At 39.3% G+C, this 23,314-nt stretch overlaps 1 protein-coding gene across 2 annotated transcripts; it reads right to left on the minus strand.

Moving 5' to 3' along the window:
- Positions 1–8,204: 8,204 nt before the first annotated feature.
- GOLT1B (golgi transport 1B) lies at positions 8,205–23,294 on the minus strand. 2 transcript variants are annotated; one of them, XM_048827072.2, is made up of 6 exons: positions 23,125–23,294; positions 18,386–18,477; positions 15,756–15,934; positions 12,623–12,704; positions 11,340–11,373; positions 8,205–10,934 (listed from the first exon to the last, which is right to left on the minus strand). In XM_048827072.2, the coding sequence occupies exons 1-5, from the start codon at positions 23,147–23,149 to the stop codon at positions 11,365–11,367; spliced, it is 387 nt and encodes a 128-aa protein (XP_048683029.1). In that variant the 5' UTR covers positions 23,150–23,294; the 3' UTR covers positions 8,205–10,934; positions 11,340–11,364. The 2 variants fall into 2 exon arrangements, with proteins under 2 accessions (XP_048683029.1, XP_048683025.1); XM_048827068.2 differs by lacking the exon at positions 11,340–11,373 and having other exon boundaries at positions 23,125–23,291.
- Positions 23,295–23,314: the final 20 nt, after the last annotated feature.

The raw sequence follows: 23,314 nt of genomic DNA on the forward strand, positions 1-23,314 counted from the left end.
CTCTGATCCTGATACAACAAAGCACTTAAACATGTATTTAAGTCAACTGATGTCAATGGGACTACTCACAGGCTTCAGTGTTTAGCTGGATTGGAACTGGTATTCTCAGCATCTAGCAAGATCAGGTGTCCGTAGTGCTTCTCAATTGTAGATCTCAAAATGTTTTTCAAAAGAGATTAGATGTCATCCTCATTTTACAAATGGAGAAACTGAGAGACAGAAACTTGCCCAAGGTCCAGGACCAAAACTCAGGTCTGCTGACTCTTCCTCCAGTGCCCTAATCACTGGATCACACCAAAACTGGATTTCTCTCAAAACTTCTCATTCATCCCCCATAGCTAACCTTCCGCCTTGCTAACAGAGTGTTAGGCTATGTTTCTTCTCCAGCTCCTTTTCTCCTCCCTAAGGAGTCCAGAAGTGATTCTTCCCCCTTCCCTTGCAGCTGTAAGGGGAAAAGGGAGAGAATATTTTACAGTTACCAACCCCAAATGTTCAAAACTCATGAGTCAGGCTCACCAAAAATCATGAGACTGGCTTTCAAATCATGCGATTATGTAAAAACAATAGATTTGGGCATCTTTTTATTTACCTTCCACTTTTTAAGCCTAGGGCAGAGGTGAGCAAACTACAGCCCGCGGGCCACATCCGGCCCGTGGGACCATCCTAGCACCCAGCCCCCACAGGAGGGGAGGCTAGTCCCTGGCTCCCGCAGCCTCAGCTTGCTGTGCCGCCAGTCCTCTGGGCGGCTGGGCTGCGAGCTCCTGCCGGGCAGCGCGGCTGCGAGAGCTGCCAGGTGTAGTGTGTTAAATTGCTCCCTGTAGGAATGTGCTGCTTATGGTGTACTACTTACAGCTGCCAGTCCTGGTGCTCTGTTCAGAACCCCGATGTGGCCATCAGGCCAAAAAGTTTGCCCGCCCCTGCTTTAGGGTCACATTTTGAAAGTTTCTTCATAGCCACAGGGGCTAGAAACTTACTTTTTCTTTAAGAATGAAGGCTGAAATCATCACCTAGCCACTTGACTCCTGGAGCTGGGCTTTAAGGAAAACAATAATTATCATGAGACTCATGACGAAGTCACAAGAGTTAGCAACACTGCACTGTGCATAACAGCCAACGTTTTGAGAAAGAATTTTCAATGGACAATTCTGAAGATGAGCATGAGGATCTGTGGGTGATACCTGACAACCCCAAGTACTGGAAGGATTCAGCATTCTTCTGAATTGAAGGTTGATTTCATTGTATGAAAACTAAAATGATATTTTAATTAAAAGGCTAACTGGTGAGAAAAATAACATTTATTTCTCCAAATATTTCTACCCCAGAATATCTATTTTTATTCTAATCTTGGCTTCTCTGATTTTTGCTGGAAGACCTTCTGTAGGACTGGAGAAAAGCATGGATAACAAGACTGCAACAGACTGAAATCTGAGCTGCAGCTTTCCTAGCCTCAGATGACAAGGGAGGGGATGTTTAGACAGACTGTTTAAAATTCTTTTGGGTTTGAGTGTGTGTCACAATCTGTTTAACTGATATTCCAGACAGAACCTCTCTCTGAGAAAGGTTCAATATCCCTTTCCTATTTTAATACCACTTTGACGCTTGAGTTCCTCAGTCCTCCAAACACTAAAATCGGAAAGTGAAGTCTTGATATTCAAATGTTACAAAAGTACAAAGCAAACTTACAAGAACAAAACATTTTGAGGCTATATTTCTCAAGTCTCATTTACACATAATAAGGCCCCAACCTGAGCATGAGCTAAAAGGATAATGTTGAGTGAAAAGCACTTTCCACATCAATTACTAAGCTTAACTAATTTAAAGCTTTAATAAGAAAATGTTAGGACAATATGTTACTACCTTAATCAAACAAAGCATAACTAAAGCAGGTAGAGCAGGGTAATGTAATGATCAATTACCAGTCCTGGAGTGCAGGTAGGATACACGTTGGTCCAATTTGGTACAAGTCCTGTGTTGCTCTAGTCCCCTTTGTTAAACAAACAACCTTTATACCTTCTCTCATAACATCATGCAAGCACATATTATTAAAACGACTGCATCTAGAAACATTCTATTCTAAATATATTTTCATACACACTAACCCAAAATCCTCTTAACTGATACATTTTACTTATCCTGCTAAAATTGTCATTGATACCTCCTTATCTATGTTTTCTAGCTATTAACTGTTTTCCTCCCTCAATCCAGCTGTCTTTTTATTGATGCCATTATTTCTTACAACAGTTGTCTTACTCTTACTTATTTGTTCCTTGTGGCCTTAAAATTACTGGTTGGCTAACTCTGTTCAGTCAGTGTTCATCCTCCTTACTCTGTTTTAGCCACATCTGCCTAGTAAATCACAGATTTGTCTGGTTTGCTTTGTCTTGTTATCTACACAGACCAAGAATCTGCTGTAGATAAGATACAAACCAACTTTCTGATTTCATACAGACTTTGAAAGCTGGGTCAACAAGATACATAGAGAAAGCTGAAAAAAATTCCTTTAACATTTTCTCATAATGCTATTAAATATATAATACCTATTTACCTAAAATTATTTAATATACATCTATCTAACAGTTCATTATACATTTCTTTTCAACACAAACAAAAAAATCTCTTTTGCAGTTCACCATGGCAAATTTTCTCCCCCTTCTGTACCAAGGCTCCTATTCTATAATCAAATCCACTAGCACAGATCCTGCACACAGTGATATCCTGCATATGCATAGGGGTCTGTGCTAGTAGATCCAACTGCAAGAGCAAAGCCTGGCCAAAAAAAAAAAAAAAAAAAGACAAAAAAATCCACTAAATCCTACATTCCCTACTCCCACATATTGATTTTGACATGACTATAACATGTTATGATGGTTCATCACAATGAGATAATAGGGGACTGGAACAAAGAAACGCCTTAACATTGGGAGAAAAAAACATAAAAGTACACAAAAACTAGCAGCAATAGTACAAAAATTACATTTAAGAGTGTCTACAGAACTGGCTTCAATGTTGCAAAACTGTACACTGCATTAAAGCTTTCACAATAGAAAGCAATATATACACACACACACTAATTACTGGAGCTTCAGATATTTGGATCAGTTCAGATGCTTTTTGAAACCTGTGAAATCTTCCAGTGATTCTCACTACTCTTCCAGTCACAACCGTCATCTCCCTGCATCCTCTACCTATTTATTTAGAGGGAGCCCAGACGGTTGGCTATACCCATCTAGTGTTTTCAGGAGCACCCAGTAACTCCATTTTTTCCTTTGGTATCTTACATTTTATATGATTTCTCTATATATTTTTCTATGTCACTCCTCATGTCTAAGCCCCTGAAAAAACATTAATGAATTTAGCCTGGAGGGAGGTGCTAGCCCTATTTGACAGATGGGCAAAGCACTGCATAGAATCATTAAATAGTTTCTCCAGAATTACACAAACGTAGTGGCAGAGTTAGGAATGGAATCCAAAAAGCCCAACTTGCACTCTGGTGCCTTAATTGCAAGGCTATCCTGCTGATGAAGATGGGAGACTTTTTTGCTGTGTTCGAAGTGTGTGTGGGCATCTCATCCAGCTTCAATCCCACCCTGCCAGATTGTCTTCTCTCTCCTGCTCTAAGATTACCTCTTTCATGCCCATTGGGTCTCTGGTTGCCTCCCTCTTTCCCTGACCTCTGCATTCTGCTGTTCTGGCCCTAAATCAGTGATCCTAGAGGATCCGTGTACCCTCAATACCCATCATTCACACAAGAAGCACTGTGTGGCCCCCTTTTTCTGCCCTTCTCCCTGCTACATGCACACACACTCAGACTGTGCACTCACTTCTTACCCCTCTCCTGGGGCTGCCTCTCTGTGCCCCATTCTCTCCCCCACATGCTAGGGTTGCCACCTGTCCAGATTTCCCCAGGATTGTCCCTTTTTTGAGGTAGCTGTCCTGAAAAATCTGTAAAGGGGCTTAGTCTAGCTTCATGGGCTCAGGATCATCCCACAGGTCCCAGTTTTTGTTTTTACTTCAGAGGTGGCACACCAGGGGTTCTCTGTCTGTCCTTCCCTCTGTCCCATACGCCTGGGGCCCTTTATACCACACCTTTTCCCCAGCACAACAGGGTTTCTGTCACCTCCTTCCCACCCCAAACCCCAAGCTATTGAGTCTCTATGCCCCTCTTTGTCTGCCCAATGGGGCTGCTGTCCCTCACCCCTGGATTGGGAGGGTGGCTGGCAAGTGGCTAGTTTTTCCTTGCAGGGAGGCAGCCGGAGACTTTTCTCTTCCCTTTGGCTCCCCCTGCTGGGTAAGTGTGGCACGGCCTCCATCTATGCACTCCAAGCCATTCTCAGTGGAGAGCAACTTGTCTGGCTCTGAGTCAGTGTCTAGTACCTCCCCTATGCTAGAAATTCGGATACCTCTTGTTAGGGTCTGGTCTAAAGCCAGAAATGAGGGGATAGAGTCCTTCCCCAATCTTCAGGACAGGGGATGAACAATAACACCTTCCCTCCCTTCCCCTCACCCCTTTGATGGGATGATCCGAGGGGCAATCCACTGAAGGGAGTTGCTTGTGCTGTATGTAGGAAAAACCTGCACCAGGGACAATGAGCCTGGGTAAAGATTCAAGATTGAGTGCTAAGAGACAAATTGCAAAGCACCCACATTTTTGCCCACATGCCTGCTGCACTGATAACTCACAATGAGCTCTGTGTGTGTGTGTGTGTGTGTCAGACCTAGTTTATAACAACAAGTAGGATCTTAAAGAGATTTATGTATATTAAATAAGTCTCACACCACCCCTGGGACATATTTCAGAGGAACAGCCGTGTTAGTCTGTATTCGCAAAAAGAAAAGGAGTACTTGTGGCACCTTAGAGACTAACCAATTTATTTGAGCATGAGCTTTCGTGAGCTACAGCTCACTTCATCAGATGTATACCGTGGAAACTGCAGCAGACTTTATATACACACAGAGAATATGAAACAATACCTCCTCCCACCCCACTGTCCTGCTGGTAATAGCTTATCTAAAGTGATCAACAGGTGGGCCATTTCCAGCACAAATCCATTTTGTGCTGGAAATGGCCCACCTGTTGATCACTTTAGATAAGCTATTACCAGCAGGACAGTGGGGTGGGAGGAGGTATTGTTTCATATTCTCTGTGTGTATATAAAGTCTGCTGCAGTTTCCACGGTATACATCTGATGAAGTGAGCTGTAGCTCACGAAAGCTCATGCTCAAATAAATTGGTTAGTCTCTAAGGTGCCACAAGTACTCCTTTTCTTTTTTCCCTGGGACATAGCGTCCTATTATTTCCCTTGTTTTATAGGTGGGAAAAACGTAGGCACCCAGCAAACCAGTCAGAATTTTCAGGGGGGCAGTTAAACTGGTTTTCTGGCCTTTTTGCACTGCAGCCGATAAGAGAATCATTTATTCATACAAGAGGAGTGATTTCACCCTCTACTAAAATGCAGCCATATTCGCAGTGGAACATGGCATCCGTTGAATAGCACACAGCACCACTAAACAAAATTTTAGCACTGAAGCATAGATACCCCCAAACACACATGGATTATATGAAAGTATAAATCAGGCGAATACACTTGTATCAGCACAGAAAAATGCACACATCTTTGAAAAACAGGTCCCAAATATGGTCAGTGTCAAAGTCAGATTCAAGACTCACAAAATTTGTCAGACCACTCTGTTTATTAGCAAAGTGCTTTGCCAATGCACCCAGATGTGTGAGTCTCCTGCAAAAGCTCACGCTAACTTATTTATACAGATAAGCCAAAGCCAATTTAACATAGGAGACAAAAGGAAGCAGAAACTGACAAATATACATTCATATCTTATTTGCATACTAACATTTACCAATCTCCTAGCTCAGTAGGAGCTCTACGTTAATTAGTTTGAGGACCCATTGTCTCACACTCCCTAATGTTTCTGTTCCTGACAACTATATTTCAACAAATCCTTCAAGCAGCATTTCTTTAATGAATTATAATTTCAATATAATTCATTCTACTTTCACATAAGTTATTAATATAGATCCAAACATTAAAAAAGGATAGAAGTGTCCATACAAAATAAAAAGGCAATTCAGGTTGAAGAGCGCCACAACAACTGCTTTACATCAATCCTGTCATTTCTCTGCAAATTCAAATGAATATGAAAGCTGCTTTGGCAGATAATCAATACTCTTAAATTAGCATGGTGGAAAGAAGATCACTGTGGATTAAGATTCTTTGTCAGAGAGCATAAGGTATGTTTATCCTGAAATACAATCTGCAGGGCAGTACCCTGCCTAACAATATAAATAACAAAACCCAAGACATTGCGACTGAGTTTGAGTGCTGAGACACGTAGAAGAGCTTTTCTTTAAGGGGTCATTATCCACAGGGTTATGATAAGCTTTGCAAAATTCACAGCATAAATCACCGTCTCTTTTCATCATTGGGGGGGGGGGGGGGTTAAGCAAAAGCTGTGCCAAATAGTCCCTAATAGGTATTTCATTCAAGTTTTAAATAGTATATTTGAATCATTTCAGCCTGGAAAGTGAGTCAGATTGGGTCCTCCTATTTTTTTTAAAAAAGTGTTCTAAGTTTCCAAGTGGTTTGAGTATTTGTTTTTCCTGTTTAAAATCAATTGATGTTGTCCCTGTTCAATACATAGAATTCTGTAGTTTTATTAGGCTATTCTCCACCTCCGATTCTAATAAAGGGATGGAGGTACCTAGAGCAAAATTAAGATTTTTTTTTTTTTTTTGGTATCAGCAATGGTTGGTTTTAATTAACATTTAATTTGTATTTTGAGCCATACATTCACATTGTCCTTATTATAGGGAGAGTTTTAACCGAACTAGGCATTTATCCCACTTTGGAGAACAGTTAAGTTAGCTGGTCTGACACTGTTGTCTCTCTTTTCCTCAGCCCTGTCTGTTAGGGATTTCAGTCAGGAAAAAATGATGTATATTTTGCAGCTATGGGGCCACATGGAACTTGTCAAGAAATGATTATTTGTTATTCTACGATGGCCCTGCCTTTATTTAGATCTTTACTGTAGATGCAAGACAAGTTTCTTGGAATCATTGCAGCTAGAAACATAGCTGTGGGCATGCCTTGGTCATAGTTGGGACACGCTACCCATCTCAAATTAAACCAAGGCATCAGGCACAGCTGCTTAGCACAGTTAAATGCCAATAAGCAAAAAAGTAGGTTTAGCATTGATATCATGTATCTCAAATTTTAAAAATTAAAACATTCCATCATGCTGCTTAAATGTAACATTTACTGTATTTATATTAGAGTAGCACCTAGAGACCTCAATTGAGAGCAAGGCCACATTGTGCTAGGCACTGTACAAGCTCAGAAATTGTCAGTTCTTGGGCAAGAACTAACGGTATGTTTACACAGCAACAAAAAACTTATGTCTGGCTCTTGCCAGCCAACTCAGGCCTACGGAACAAAGGCCTTGCAGGGTGGGAGGGTCCCAGAGTTGGGCTCCAGCCCAAGCCTTAAAGTCTACTCAGCAATGACATAGGCCCCTGCAGCCCAAGCCGGCTGGCATGGGCCACCCAGGGGTTTTTCTTTGCTGTGTAAACATACCCTAAACAGACAAGGCTGGAAGAGAAAACAGAAAGATGGGAAGTGAGATGTCTAGGGCTACCCAGTAGGTCAGTGACAGAGCAAGGAATGGAATATAGGCCTCGAGTCTCAGTTGAGTACCTTAACCCCTGGACCACACTGCTTCTTTGATTGCTGCTTATAAAAATTGTGTAAATAATTTATAATTTTATAAAAATTATAAAAATTTGGTTAAATACTAAGATGATATTTACAGTAGCAATGGGGATGCCTACCTAATAAAAGCTTGTCTGACAGATTTAATACAAAAAAAAAGAGACAAGGTGGGTGAAGTAATATCTTTCCAGTCACACAGAGCTTTGTGTAGCTCAAAAGCTTGTCTCTTTCACCAACAGACGTTGGTCCAATAAAAGATATTGCCTCGCCCATATTGTCTCTCCAATATCCTGGGACCAACGTGGGCTACAACAATGTTCCAAAGATCCAATACAAGCCACTCATACCAGACTCCATATGCTCCACTATGCAATCCAGCATCACAGATAATAACTGCAGTGTCCCTCTTCCTGCAAGCAAAATGGTATAGAATATTTTCTTCCAAGATGTGGCGGTTAAAAAATAAGACTACATGAACAATTAATAGAAAAAAGTACTCATTTATTCAAGGTATGACAAGTGTATTTACAGTATTCATCTGCTCAGGACAGATCTGTTAGTGAGCCTTAACACAGGAATTATAAATTACATTTAAAAGAGGAAATGCTCCAAATATGTTTCTGTTACAGAAGATACATTTTTGCAATGACAGAAACACTTAAGGCTAAGGAGTAGTTTTGACTTCTTCCCCACCACTTACAGGTACTTGGCAAAACTGATGTTTGTCTTTGAGACTATGTTACCTTGAGGGATACAGACTGCAAAATGCTACACACAATGTTCTCCCCTCTCAGTTGAGTAGTACATTTGTCAATCTCATTCCTGACAAAAAATGAGCACCACTTATGCTGACACTTGATGTAAAACAGTGAATTCAAGTAGAAGTGAGGTGAATTGCAGACCTCTGTATTTCACCGAAGGGCTGAGAGATCATGGAACAGCAAGACATTGTCACATCTTAAAGATTCTGTCCCAAAGTTCTTGTGGAAGAAGGTACTTGGCATAAATTTATCAAGCAATTTGCTTCCAAAAAGGGCTACAAAACACAGTCATGTGGTACAATCCAGCATTTGCACTTTAGATTACCTATTAGAAAACAAGAGTAAAGACCGCAGCATTTTCCCACATCTATTGTAAATGAAGTACATTGTCTGATTTTAAAAAAAAATGTTTTTGATACCCATGATGCAGACTAGTATTTCAAGCCCATTTGGTTGTTCAGAAAGTAAATTATTTAACTAGTGTTAGAAAGCTGTTGCTTGAAACAGAACAGATAACAGGGGCAATTAAAATTGATTCTTCTCTTGAGGTAGGAGCCACAAGTCATATTTAGTCCTGTTTGTAAATTAACACACATGCCATCAGGAATATAACAAACCAAAAAACCCAACCCACAACCAGGTTCTTTCATTATTAAAATTAAAAAGCCATAATACGCACTGACTAAACTTAAAAGATGTACTGGGCTACCAGGTTATCGCCCTATTCATTTTGTTCCCAAAGTGTTTTGCATTTTACCTTCCACCATCTTGTTCCCCAGAAGAAAACAAAGTAAATGGGGAAATTTAGAAAATAATCCATGGTGATTTATACGTCTGCAACTGGAAAACCCACCACATATACAAAGATGTTTTTAAACTACTTCCAAAAATGTATATTTTGTACGTGATGGCTTGTCCCACCTTAAAAACATTATAAAAAATTAGTTTGGTATTTTCTAACTTTGCAAAAGAATCACTTATTAGATTGATGAGACTATAGCTACTTGAGTCAAAAAATTCTGAGAAACTGCTAAAGTCAATGTTTGGACAGATACAAGTTACTTGCTGATGACTTTCAGTGAAAAATATTATGAATCTAGATTTATTGGAATGCATGTTAGACATCCCAACAAAATTAGAAAAATCACTACTCGCACTTTAAATGCAATCTTCATTTACCTCAATTCAAGCCAAAGAAAATTATAGTCCAGATCAGATACATGCTCTATAGTTGCCTAATTGCTTTCCTGATTGATGGGATAAATAATTTAAAAATGATGGAAATCAAGCAGCAACTAAGTCATATAGACAGACACTCGGACTGGCATTTGTTTTTCAGTTAATTTGTTAAATTCAATTTTCCAGAAACTCTCTCACACAGAGTTTAAAGTTTTCATTTTATTACTGTAAAAATATGATTTGTAACTTGTAGTCCTATGGCAAAAAGAAGCCTGGGCTTCCAACTATTTGAAAACATGTTTCATATTTAAATAGGGTATATTTCACAGGGTTTGTGTGAAACCAAATGCATTATTTCATGAACTAAACAGGATATGCAAAAGTTTATTCAATAATAAAGAGCTACATCCTCATCTTGATGTGCACACATAACGTGAGTCAAGGAGGAAAAAAAATCCAAAGGCATGTAAGTCAGTTTCAAGAGTTCCCAGCTAAACTGTACAACTTCTGAACCAATTGCAATTTTAGACCGAAGTTAGTAAAGATTGACCTTTTGCATATTCCAAAACTGAAGGCAAATCCAATCAACTTACATTTGGCTATGAAACACGAAGAGGACAATGAAGTTTTATTTTAGCCACATATTTACAAAAATGTTTACAGTAGAAGTGTAGAGGGGTTTCCTTTGTTGTTACAGATACTTAAAAATGACTGTCCATCTTAACTTTTATGCAAGAAAGACATCTTTTGTTAAACAGGTAATATTTTTTGCCTGCTCCCCCACCCCCTTTTTTTTTTGGGATGTGGCAGGTGGTGGGTTGGGTAGGTAGAAGAGGAACACCTTAAAAATAAAGACCTGTTTACTTTACCAAACCTTCAAAATAAGGAGGTAAAGTACAGGCACCGTTAGTTCCATGAGGGTTCATTATGTTTAGAATATTTTCCAAAAGCATCAAAAACAATCTTGAACAGTTGTGGCATGGATTATCCCATGACTTTCACCTCTTCGGTTTACTTCCCAAATTCTTGGAGTAGCTTGTCTCAGAAGCATGCTTGCTGAGCTTCTTGTCTAATGATGTATTTTGTAGACTATACATTTTAAATTAAACTTTTATGTAAAGAACATTACAAGCTTTTCCTTTGTACACAATTTAATCTTTGTGCTGAATATTCTTCAAAAGCTTTATAAATAATACAATAAATTTAGAACCAGCCTTCTGCCCACTTGTCATTATACCATGTTGTTGCTTTCTCCAGCTTTATCTACAAGCTGTGGGAGAGAAGAGACAAAAAAATCATTCTTTAAGTTACCTGCACATGTTTATGCATGTACATTCAAAATGCTCTCTCAGAACTATAAATTAGTACTTGTGCGCATTTAGTAGGTGACTGAAAATGATTATAGTCAAATAGTACTCACCAAGGTCTCATGAGAGATTTATAAATTTGTAGACATTAAAAATATCTTACAGTGCAATTTGTGTTTCTGCATGATATGTTTTTCATGGATATTAATGGTGCAACATGAAGATGCAACAGAATGAAAACATAAATTAGAAAAATGCAGGTAACACTGCTAGCTTAATGGCCAAAATAAAATAACAATTAATTAACTAAAAGAAAGAAATATCAGCCACTCATGCATTAACAGACCAAATAAGATATTTCAACTGACCATTACTGTGGATTCTCTTCTGAGCCTACGTAGGCTTTGAATAAAACATTAACAATTATCTTTTTAAACAGGATTTAATCCAATTAAGATCAATTTATATATATAGGTAAGATCAATTGCTGAGTGGAACATTCAATTGATCATGAATTACAAGCCAGACCTTGGCCTGGAACTGTTAGACTACAACATTCAAACAGATGAATTTGAACTTTAAAATGAATCAATCTTTGCAAACTGGACTTTGTATGTCTTAGTTGTACAGCTTCTGAATTTTACAATGTATGTATTAAACAGTAGCTTTCAAGACTAAGGTTAAAACACTTACAATTACAAATTTCCAAATATAAAGAGACGTATGCACAGTACAAATCCTAGGTTACCCTCTCTCGAGTGCTATTTGCCTCTCTTCTATTCCCTGGCTATTTCGTTAAAAGAATGACAAATGACATTTGAAAAAAAACAATCTTAGTAAATGGCAAAACTTATCCCAAGCATAGTGGACCTGAATAAGTATTAATTAAATGATTATGTATCACATGATAGTTTATGGATCCAACAACGTTTTCACTTTACCATATAGTAAAAAATAATATATCTAGTCTATTTCCTTATTATACATGCATTAGCATAGACAAGGCTCTACTTCCAGCCATCAACATGCTACATCACGATTGTTCTTCTGGCATTATGAATTAACCCAATGAATTATACCCACAGATCTCATTCAAAAAATCCATTTACTAATATGGTACCAAAGGACGTACACAAAGGATGCTGGTGCCTAGAGACAGCAACTAGGCATATTTGTGACCCATCTTGAAGGTCTATGCTAGACTGAAAGAGAGCAATTTGAAATTACTCTGAGGCTTTTTTATGTTTAACTTACGCAAAATAAAGTAAATCAAACAAAAACCTAAGTCAGAATTAACACCGCCCCAACGTTATTTTTGACCCACTGGTGTACCCGAATAACGGAGTCTCAGATCATTGGCATTTGTAACATGCATATGTAATTCAAAACTTGAGTATAATGATGCAGGGATAATCAGCTATAAGTCTCTTTACTTTTGAGGCTTCAGTGGAAATTCATTTTATTTTAATCTCTTCTTTAGGATTGAATATGACTTGTATGGTGCAAGAACTGTACAAAAAGCATACACAGTAACCATTTATTGGTCTATGACTACATGCATAGTATTTCTGCATTATTATTTGCTAAATGTTCAACCACCATGGATTGAACAAAAAGATTCAAACTTAATGTTAAGTAGATGAATACTTACCGAGCTTATACCAGGTAAATTCAAGAGATATCCAAGGACTGGCACTCTTCTAATAAAACCAACCACCACAGGAAAGAAACCCCTTTAAACAAAAAGATTCTGAAGTTACATAGGTTCAACATGATGTGATATATTATTCTCACATATTAGATTGGACGAAAAAATGAGTTATTTGAAATGAGATTGCATTAAAAAAATTACTTGTAGCTTGTTAGTAGAAAATATGGGATCTCCTAATTCAGGAGGGGAGGGAGAGAAAGTAGTGGCAGGAAAAAATACAATATTCAAAAGCCCCCCCCCCTTTAAACGTTTTGAAAATCTCACCCAATAGAGGTAGGATTTTATAAAGTACCTAAGTGAGTTAGGAGCATGTTGAGGTCATTAGGGCCTGCGATCCTAACAATTGGAGTACTTTTGAAAATCCCACCAATATTTAGTACATTTCACCAGTTACTTTTATGCCCAAATATAGGATTAAATTATTTCAGAAGCTGACACTATGGTACATTATGACAGATGCATGGGCTGATTCGATGTTTTAATGGAAAAGAAATTCTCTCACAATGTTTAAAGTTTTGAGAAACTTACTGACTAACCTGGGACTCATTGCAGATTACCAAATTTAACAAGCAAATAATTACCAAAACAAAGGCTGTACCATTAAAATACCATCTGTTCACTTATTTTGACAAACGTGTTTACCCTGTTTGATAGTTTATAGTATATCATTAATGTAGTGCAAATGCATTTTATAAAGTAATGAAGGCCTCAGTACAGCAGCTATTTATTAGACATTTTCTGAGAAGTAGGAGTACAGCTGTTTGAATAAATTATGCGATATACAGATTAGCTATGTGAGAACTTGTGAGATTCTACTGTAATTCCAAGGGGGACTACTAAAGCAAATTTGAAAGTTTACGTAAAAATCTATGCATTTGACCAGTTATTTCCTGTGTTTCTTTTGCCATTTCAGACTGATGTGTGGGAGAGAGCTTATTCTTCCTATTTGATTCTGCAGCAGACACACCTATTTTTTGATACGGTACCCTGTTACGGAAGTCAGAGTGATATAACAAATGCAGCACCATAGTGGAGATGGGGTAAGAAATAGCACCATTTGTTTTAGAACAAATTTTAGATTTACCAAGTGTCAAGAAAAGAGTTAAATTAAAGTTTAGTGCCTTTACGCTCCAAAGTCTTTTAGGTTTGAAAGTAAGACTATGAGAGCTATTTAATGTCCCCTAGTTAATAAATAATCTAATTGTTCTCCTTTAAAAGATTGTGGTAGGACTCTGTGTAGCATTAATTTTAGCCACTTCATTATTTTGGAGATTGTTCTTTCATATATATTAAACTACTGTCGCACAGCAAGCACTGTTGAGACATGATGTACCACCACAGACATTTCAGATTTTTTTTACAATGTCCTTTGCTGCTTTTAAAGCTTTCAAATGTTACCAAAGCAATTTTTCTAGCTTCAAAGTGGCTGATCAGAGATGCAAATAGCACATTAAAATAAACCATTTTAATACACTCAGTGAAATAATTCATATTATGATTAAGGCTACGATTTAGTCATGGTATTTTTAGTAAAACTCAAGGACAGGTCATGGGCAATAAACTGCCGAGGGCTGCGGCTGCTCCAGCCGGGGACTGCTGCCACTCCGGCCGGCTGGTTGGGAAGCGCTGCTGGGGCCAGCCAGGGACCACTGCCAGGGCCACAGAATCTGTGACAGACACGGTACCCTAATTATGATTCCCTAAAGATGAGATGAGGTACATATGCTTTTACAACTTTAAAACAAAATTTAAGAGTCAATTTACAAGTGACTAAAGCAAAACTGCCTCTTTGTTAACATACCAATTACTGAAGGAAGTCTTAGACCAATGCATAACCATTTGCAAAACATGTAATACTTCGCAAGTTAAGGATGAAATAACTTGGGCCAACAAAAACGGGGAAGATCTAAGGATGGGACTTTTTAAAAGCATTCTGCTTTTGGCATAGCTCTCCTCCCACTGAAGTCAACAATAAAAATTCTATTGATTTTAGGAGGAGCAAAGGCAGGTCAATGTTGAGCGCTTTTGAAATTCCCAACCTAAGTGTTTAAATATAGGACTATATATCCAACTTTAGTGAGTTAAAGATATTATGAGCCAAGTCACATTTCCTTTGACTTCCACAGCAACTGCATTAATTTTCACCTGCCACTGCAGCAGCATAGTAAAAGCTTTAGTGACTACTATACTGCAATCATGAGACATGACAATTTCAGTTAAATAGTTTTGATTTAATCAGAAGTTCAGGGTTAAATTCAAAAGGTCTATAGTGTCATCTATATGACATTTTCCTCTTTCCCTCCAAAGGATGGGGATTTCAGCAAGTCAGAAGTGATATGAAGAAAAATGATGAATGGCTTCTTATGGGAACGCTAGGCACAAGTACGAAACTTACTATAATTACATAATGATTTTTCAGATTTATATAACTCACTTTTGTTAACCATATAACAAAATGCTGCTCCATTTTAGTGATTATGCTAGGCATAAGCAGTATGAGACATAAGGTGACTGGATAATGAAAACAAGTCTGTTTTAGTTTCTATTTCTCATACACTAGCACAATACCAAGGTTGCAAACACTAGAAGGAAACGTTTAAATAAAATAAGTGGTCCCCCCCCAAAAAAAGAATATTGTGGTTTCTTCGGATTTAAACTCGGTTTTTACTGGGGGTGATGTTTAAATTAGACAAAGTCCACATTGTAGGCCCAAAGGATACTCCTTTAAAAAAAAAAATCCTTGCTTGGTGGAGGGGGCAGGGGGAAGAAGAGAGGGAGAGAGAAGAGAGTGAAATTGCCATGCGCAATTTTTCACACAAAAGAAACAGTGTAACAAATATCAAACAGATTTAGGCAATGTTGATTTTAAAAGTATCAAATTAGTACACATCCAGTTCCAGGTTGTTACAAATACAAATTAAGAATTTGTACAAATTATAAAAAGTGTGCTTAAAGATGAAATTGCAGTTTAGCAACTGTTGTGGAATCAGCGAATGCTGCCAAATTAGGAAAAACATTTCCTCCTAATAACAAAAAGATACCAATGAAGAACCCCATTTTAAAAAAGTCTTACCTGAATAAAAGGAAAAATCCATAAATTTCAAGGATCATTCCTATCAAGGGCCAACCAATGAGAACTATAAGCACGCCACCCAGGAAAAAGCCTGTTGCTTTCATTTTATGTTTTTGGAAGAAGAATCTAAATGTTCTTTCTAAACCAATAACAAAAGCCAAGCCAGCCACAAATAAAACCTAAAAGAGACAAGAGACAAATCCAACAATGAATGAGAGAATATATTCCAAATGGATTTAGGGTTTTACAAATATTTCAGAACCATTCTACAAAGCAGGAAATGTTATGATGTGGAAGTATTTACTTCAATCCCATTTCCTTCACCGTTTGTAAATTTGATACACAAAGCATCTACATTACAAATACAACCATGTCAGGAGTCTCTATGATAACAGTTATCTCCAAAAATTAAGGCATGTATTTTGTAATGTAGACGTGACCCTAATCACGTCCCTGACCAATGCTGAAGCCTTGGACTGTCTAGCACTTTTAGTGTACACAAGCCTTAGTAAGTGGCAGATCATATTTTGCTCTACTAACCTTGGCAGTGTTTCTTTAAGTCACTGACTCACCTTCCATAACTTGTATTTAGCTGTTGTGGGTCAACATAATGCATATGCATGATGTTTATAGATATTTAAGCACATTCATTATAACATAATGGGAAGAACTGAAGATAAAGTATCAGCCTTGATGCTCCTTGTTTTTCACTACAATCTCAGCTTTGATATTAGTTTATCAATCTATCACTATTATAGAATAAATGCTACTCACCTTGTTTGACCAAGCAGTTCCATTGACAATAGTTGACACTCAGCTATCAGTGTCTAATTATCTTTCTCTAATCACAACTGCCACCTGCCAGTCTGAGAACTAACCCTACTAGCTAGAGTGAAACCTACTTGTGCTGCAAAACCCTCAAAGCCACACCAGCTACATTTTAAAGGAATAACACACATGTACTATGGCACTTTTACTCTTCTCATATTGCTCTCTTGTTGCATCTTTTTCTCTTCCCGGTATCACTCATAATATCCTTACAGGAAAGGAAAAAATTGATCTTTTCTTGTGTTGTCTTCAGTACTGTTTGCTCTTTACTTTCTCTCTCTCTCTCCCACTTTATATCACTTTCCCTACACTGAGTTATTTACCTCCTACCCTATATTTTTGGTTTTTCCTTTTGTATTCCAAATATTTATTTTATGTATGTTTTGCAATATACAAATTCTCGTTCTTGATACCGTAGGGGTAGGGGCTTCTGCGATTATACCCACCTCCAAGTATATATTTTGGGACTTTCATTCAGTGAACAGCTTCCACATTTGCCCTGCTGTTGCTAGCTTCCACAAGCAGTAGCAACAGAGTGAAGAATTGTTCTGAATAGCAACAATTGAAAAACGACAATTCTCTAGTTAGTTTTCATCTCCTGCAGATGGACAAAGCTGTGAACAGCAGAAGCACTGAAAGTGTCATATTTAGAAAGGCAACATCACATCAGTTTATATTCAGTTAATGTGGGAAAGTTATCTACTGCAGAAGCAAGACATTTAATTTTTTAAGTGAAAAATAAAAACTGCAGAATATGAAGGCACTGACTAGTAAAAGTTCCTACTCACCACAGACAAGAGGTGAGTTTTTCAATTTATTATTAGCAATTTTCACTTAATTATACTTCTCTATCTCCAAAAAGTGTTAAGAGGCTAAATTTGTTAGTGTTTACAGAATATTAGGGTTCTTAGATGGAAATAAATATGCAAATTCTGTTAAGTTATCTTACATACAGGACCGTAAAAAAGGTGTCAGAGGGTACATCTACACAGCATAGAAAATCCTGTGGCTGACCTGTGTCAGCAGACTCAGGCTCACAGGGCTCAGGATGCAGGGCTGTTTCATTGCTGTGTAGACTTCCTGGCTCGGGCTGCAGCCTGAGCTCCGGGACCCTCCCACCTCACAAGGTCCTATATATGCTCCAGTCCCAGTCTGGAAACCTACACAGCAATGAAACAGCCCCACAGGCCAGCCACGGGTTTTCTTTGCTGTGTAGACCTACACATGACAGTCAATCCGAGTAATCTAATCTATAGAATCTGTGAAACAAGCGGCTGCAGCATGAGTCAGTCACAGTGAAGAAACTTAAGTCTGACTCAGTGGTACCATCTTTAGAGTGATGGGGGGATTGGTTTAACTTTCAGTGTCAGTGGAAGTTGAGCACTTAAGGCATTGAACATAATCTCTCTCTTACACCAGATTCTGCTTTAGTATAGCAGATTTAGATTATATCTCAGGGAAAAAAATTTTAACTGTAAGAACAGTAGGACAATAGAACAGACTCCCTTGGGAGGTCATGGAAGCTCCTTCACTGGAGGTTTTCAAAAGGAGGCTGGATAGCCATTTGTCTTGGATGATTTAGACAACAAATTTTGCATCTTGGCAGGGATTAGACGAGATGACCCTTGCCCCTTCTAAACCTAGGGTTCTATGAGTCTATTTTCCAAGGCTCAGTTTCCATTTGATTAAAAAAAAATCTCAAAGGGGAACATTTAATACAAATGCATCATGTACTTAAAATACTCTATCCTTCCATGTCGAAACTATGTGTATAAACTAAAATGTGAACAGCAAACACTTACATTTCCAATAGCCAAAAGTGCTTTGTCAAAAAAGAGAATCATTCCAAAGAAAAGGAAAAACACACCAAAGCCCGTTAATCCCATTCCAATCTCTGCAATACAAAAAAAATATTTAAAAAAGGTTAGTAAAAGAATAGCACCGATGCATACAAATAAGAAAATTTATTTAACAAATTAAGAGTTGACATGAATAGGTTGCAAAAATTAATGTAAAATGTGGAAATATTTAGTTCCTCTTGATGTGGGGGGAAGTTAGGTAGAATTCGTTATGGCCATATTTAAATTGTTACAAGCATGGAAAATAAAGTAGGTCCTGCTTCAAGAAGTTTTCAGATAACAATTCATTTTAAAGCTTCCAATTTGTCATAAATGTTGTGATTTTAACTAAGAGACTTCTTTGATGATGTGATTTATAAGAAGTGTATGAAGTGTACTGTATATTGTGCAATACGTCACTAAATTTGAAGTTACATATTGAAATAAAGTTCAGCATATACACACAATTGCGCATGTGTATATCGGAATTCTGTAGATGAAAACAAACACAGCTTTATCATTGATTTTGAGTGACCTGTTAGTAAATCAAAGTTTGAGTTTTTAAAATTATAGTTCTTTAGACATATGTTAGATTACACTGCAGGGTAAGTTTCAGTAGGGATGCCTGAAGATCAAACCTACAAGATTCTTCTCTGCAACAGTGATCAAGATCAAAACACAAATGGCTGCAAGTTTAGGCCTTTGGCCTCATTTAGATTGAGGTTTCTGTGAAGTTCTCCTACAGCTGCTTGAATAGCAGCAAAGCTTCAACAGTCTGAGCACTAGTGTAAACTGGGTGACAATGTTTTAATCACAATTAGACACCTGCAGCTGGCCTGTGCCAGCTGACTCATTTGGGCTAAGGGGCTGTTTAATTGCAGCATGGAGGTTCCTGCTCAGACTGAAGCCTGAGCTCTGGGGCCCTCCCACCTAGCAAGGTCCTAGGGCCCAGGCTCCAGCCCAAGCATCTACACTGCAACTGCAACAGCCTCTTAGCTCAAGCCCCATCAGCCTGAGTCAGCTGGCACTGCCAGCAGCAAGTTTTTAAATGCAGCATAGACATACCCAGTGTTGTCTTATCTTGGGTCAGACAGCACAGGTGTAAAACCATTGGCAGCTTATATATTCTAGCACTTCCACTTACTAGCAATAGTAGAAGATTTCACAATGCCTCTGTGTAGCTATATCTACTCTGATAGCTTTTAACTTCCTTTCTTTTGTGAGCTCATCTCTCAATATTGTTTAACACCATTTGATATCCAAATTATATTCTGTGGACTGACTTGTAACAGCACATATTTTTAAAATTTGCTTCAATTTTCATTTTGATTACAAACAGATTTCAGATCTACCAGTAATTAAATTTGCACTACTATTACAAGGACAAAATTATTACTTTAGATGTTCTGTTAAAAGGTACTGTAAAAATCCACACCCTAATCTGATGTTCAAAATATATACACCCATATTTCACTATAAACTTAAACATATCAAAATCAATTAATGACTGAGGACTGTAATTGGAATCTGCCCTCTTCCCCAACTCCAGTCACACTAGCAAAGAGAAACATCATGGATGTCCTTATCAATTTGAATTCTGTAAAAGAGATGAAGCATGAACCGCTACCAGGAAGCAGGTCTTGAAAGATGTACCAGACACCTGCTAGCCATAGGTCTAAATATACTAGTCACAGGCCGATGAGAGATGAATTCCTGAACATACTGCACAAGATGCAGTGACAATACCTTGGTGAGAGGACCAGACCAACCCGCAACAGCCATTGCAATTACTATCATTTTTTGTTTTTTAAGTAGATCAGAAGCAGGAAGTCTTCCAAACAATCAGTGGGACTACTGGACGATCTCGGTGCTAAAGGAGCAGTCAAGGAAGACAAGGCCCTTGTGGTGAAGTTAAATGAATTCTTTGCATCCGTTTTCACTGCAAAGGATGTGAGGAAGTATTCTCACACCTGAGCTATTCTTTTTAGGTGACAAATCTGAGGAACTGTCCCAAATTGAGGTCATCAACAAAGTTGGTTTTTGAACAAATTGATAAATTAAACAGTAATAATTTGCCAGGATGAGATGATATTCACCCAAGAGTTGTGCAATTTCATATCTGAGCGCCTTCAGAACTACTAACTGTGGTATGTAACCTATGGCTTAAATCAACCTCTGTGCCAAATGACTAGAGGACAGCCAGTGGAAGGCCAATTTAAAAAAAGTCTCCAGAGGCAATCCAGGCAATTACAGGCCAGTAAGACTGTTATTTTAATATCGGGCAAATTGTTTGAAACTACAGCAAAGAACAGAATTATCAGATACATAGGTGAACGTGATATGTTCGGGAAGAGTCAACACAGTTTTTGTAAAGGAAAATGAGGCCTCACCAATTTTTGAAGATGTCAAAAATCATGTGAACAAGGGTGATCGAGAAGATATAGTGTCAAAGGCTTTCTGAAAGTCCAAGTCCAAGGTCCCTCACCAAAGGCTCTTAACCAAAGTAGACAGTCATGGGATAAGAGGGGAAGCCTTGTCATGGATCAATAACTGGTTAAAAGATAGGAAATAAAGGGTAGGAATAAATGGTAAATTTTCACAGTGGAGATCGGTAAATGGCAGGTTCCCCAAGGATCTGTACTGGGACCAGTGCTATTCAACATATTCATAAATGATCTGGAAAAAGGAATAAGCATTGAGGTGGCAAAGTTTACAGATGAGACAAAATTAGTTATGATAGTTAAGTCCAAAGCAAAGAGTTACAAAGGGATCTCACAAAACTGGGTGACTGGGTAACAAAATGGCAGAAGAAATTCAGTGTTGATAAGTGAAAAGTAATGCACATTGGAAAAGGTAATCCCAACGATACATACAAAATGATGGGGTCTGCATTAGCTTCCTTGAGTCATAATAGATCTTGGAATCATTGTGAATAGTTCTGTGAAAACATCTGCTCAGTGTGTAGCAGCAGTCAAAAAAGATAATGCTAGGAACCATTAGGAAAGGGATAGATAATAAAATTGAAAATATCATAATGTGCCTATATAAATCCATAGTACGCCCACAACTTGAATACTGAGTGCAGTTCTGGTTGCCCCATCTCTAAAAAGATATATTAGAACTGGAAAAAGTACAGAGGAGGGCAACAGAAATGATTAGGGGTATGAAAGAGCTTCCATATGAGAAGAGATTGAAAAGATTGGGACTGTTCAGCTTTGAAAAAAAATGACTATGGTGGATATGTCAGAGGTCTATAAAATCATGAATGATGTAGAGAGTGTGAATAAAGAAGTGTTATTTACCCCTTCGCATAACACAAGAACCAGGGGTCACTCAATGAAATTAATAGGCAGCAGATTTAAACAAACGTAAGGATGTACTTCTTCACACAATGCTTAGTCAACATGTGGAACTCGTTGCGAGAGGATATCGTGAAGGAAAAAACTAACTGGGCTAAAAAAAGAATAAGAAATGCATGGAAAATTTTTATTAGCAGTAATTTAGTAATCAGCAGTTATTAGCAGCAATGGTCAGGGATGCAATCTCATGCTCTGGGTACCCCAAGCCTCTGAGTGCCAGATGTTGGGACTGGACAGAGGATGGATCACTTGATGACTGCCTTGTTCTGTTCATTCCCGTTGAAGCATCTGTCATCGGCCACAGTTGGAAGGCAGGATACTGGGCTAGATGGGCCATTGATCTGACCCACTATGGCCGTTTTTATGTTCTTATGCAAACGTATGTTGTGCTTTACACTCACTTTAAAGGCTTTTTACATTGCCAAAGCAGTGTAAAGAGCCTTAATGTAAAGAAAATCTGGCCCTCTGACTTCTGGTCTTAATAGATTCTGGTTTTGTTACCAAGATTGCTTCATGACATGCAGTTTGTTGGCTGATCAGATGTGTGCTACTTGTATAATTTTACTTGGGATGTTTGCACCTCACTTCAGAAGTCGGAACCCCGTGCAATTTTTACTTCATTGCTTATAAACCTACCAGTTTTATTAAAGGATGTACCAGCAATTAGATACACTGCCTCAAAATTCAGTCCTCCAAATTAACTGGGAATGGCTCCCACGTTTCATCACATGCAGGGTGGGGGAGTATGGCTGAGGCAACTTTTCCTTTTCGAACGAGAGGGGAACTAAGGCAGGGCTGGCTCGTCGAAAGGAGACGTTTGAAAACACACTGTAAATAGTGACACACAGAGCTCCCTGGACCCCTCGCTCCCAGGGCTGCTCGGACTTCAGTCCGTGTTTGGCGCATGAAGCTCGCCCAAGGGATCCCGGGTTTTGGAGAGGCCTCCCGGCGCACGTGTCCAGCGGGAGGGGAGGGTGACCAGACGAAGACAAACGGAAACGACCCTGGAGCCGGTAAGGCCCTTCCCCCGCCCCGCAGGGGTGAAGGGGACCCCCCCCCCATCTCTTCAACTGCGCGCAGGAAGCGGCACGGGAGCGCGGCACAGACCCCGGCCCCAGGAACAAAGGAGCAGCGGCCAAGCGCGCTCGGTCTCGCCCCCGAACTCGACGCCACCGCCCGGGCAAGCGGCGTCCAGATCGTGCCGCTCAACAGCCGCCCCCCCCCCCCCGGAGCGCCCTGCCAGAGTCCCCCCCCCCCCCCGACGCCAGCACCCCCCAGCAACCAACCGCCCCTCAGGAGCCCCCGCGCGGAGCCCCGCAGCCGCCGGGCCGGGCGGACGCTTACTCTGGGTGTCGGTGAGGGAGATCATGGTGGCGGCGAGGCCGGCGGCGGCGGCGGCAGCAGGGAACGGAGCGGGGGGAGGTGGCTGGAAGCAGCGGCAGAAGCGGCCGCCACGTCTTCCGGAAACACGCAGCCCCCCGCACCGCTCTTACCCGGCACCGCCCATTGGCGGAAGGCGGGCCAATCCACGCCC

Source organism: Caretta caretta, chromosome 1, assembly GCF_965140235.1.
Source record: "Caretta caretta isolate rCarCar2 chromosome 1, rCarCar1.hap1, whole genome shotgun sequence".
Classification (NCBI taxonomy): Eukaryota; Metazoa; Chordata; order Testudines; family Cheloniidae; genus Caretta; species Caretta caretta.

What these genes read in the sequence shown, in the direction of transcription:
- GOLT1B (XM_048827068.2), bottom strand. Translation starts at nt 23,149, where the DNA reads ATGATCTCCCTCACCGACACCCAGA. An exon ending in CTCCCTCACCGACACCCAGA is followed by an intron (nt 18,478 to 23,124) that starts GTAAGCGTCCGC and finishes TTTGTATTGCAG; the next exon opens with AGATTGGAATGGGATTAACG. An exon ending in GGATTTTTCCTTTTATTCAG is followed by an intron (nt 12,705 to 15,755) that starts GTAAGACTTTTT and finishes TTTTGTTTAAAG; the next exon opens with GGGTTTCTTTCCTGTGGTGG.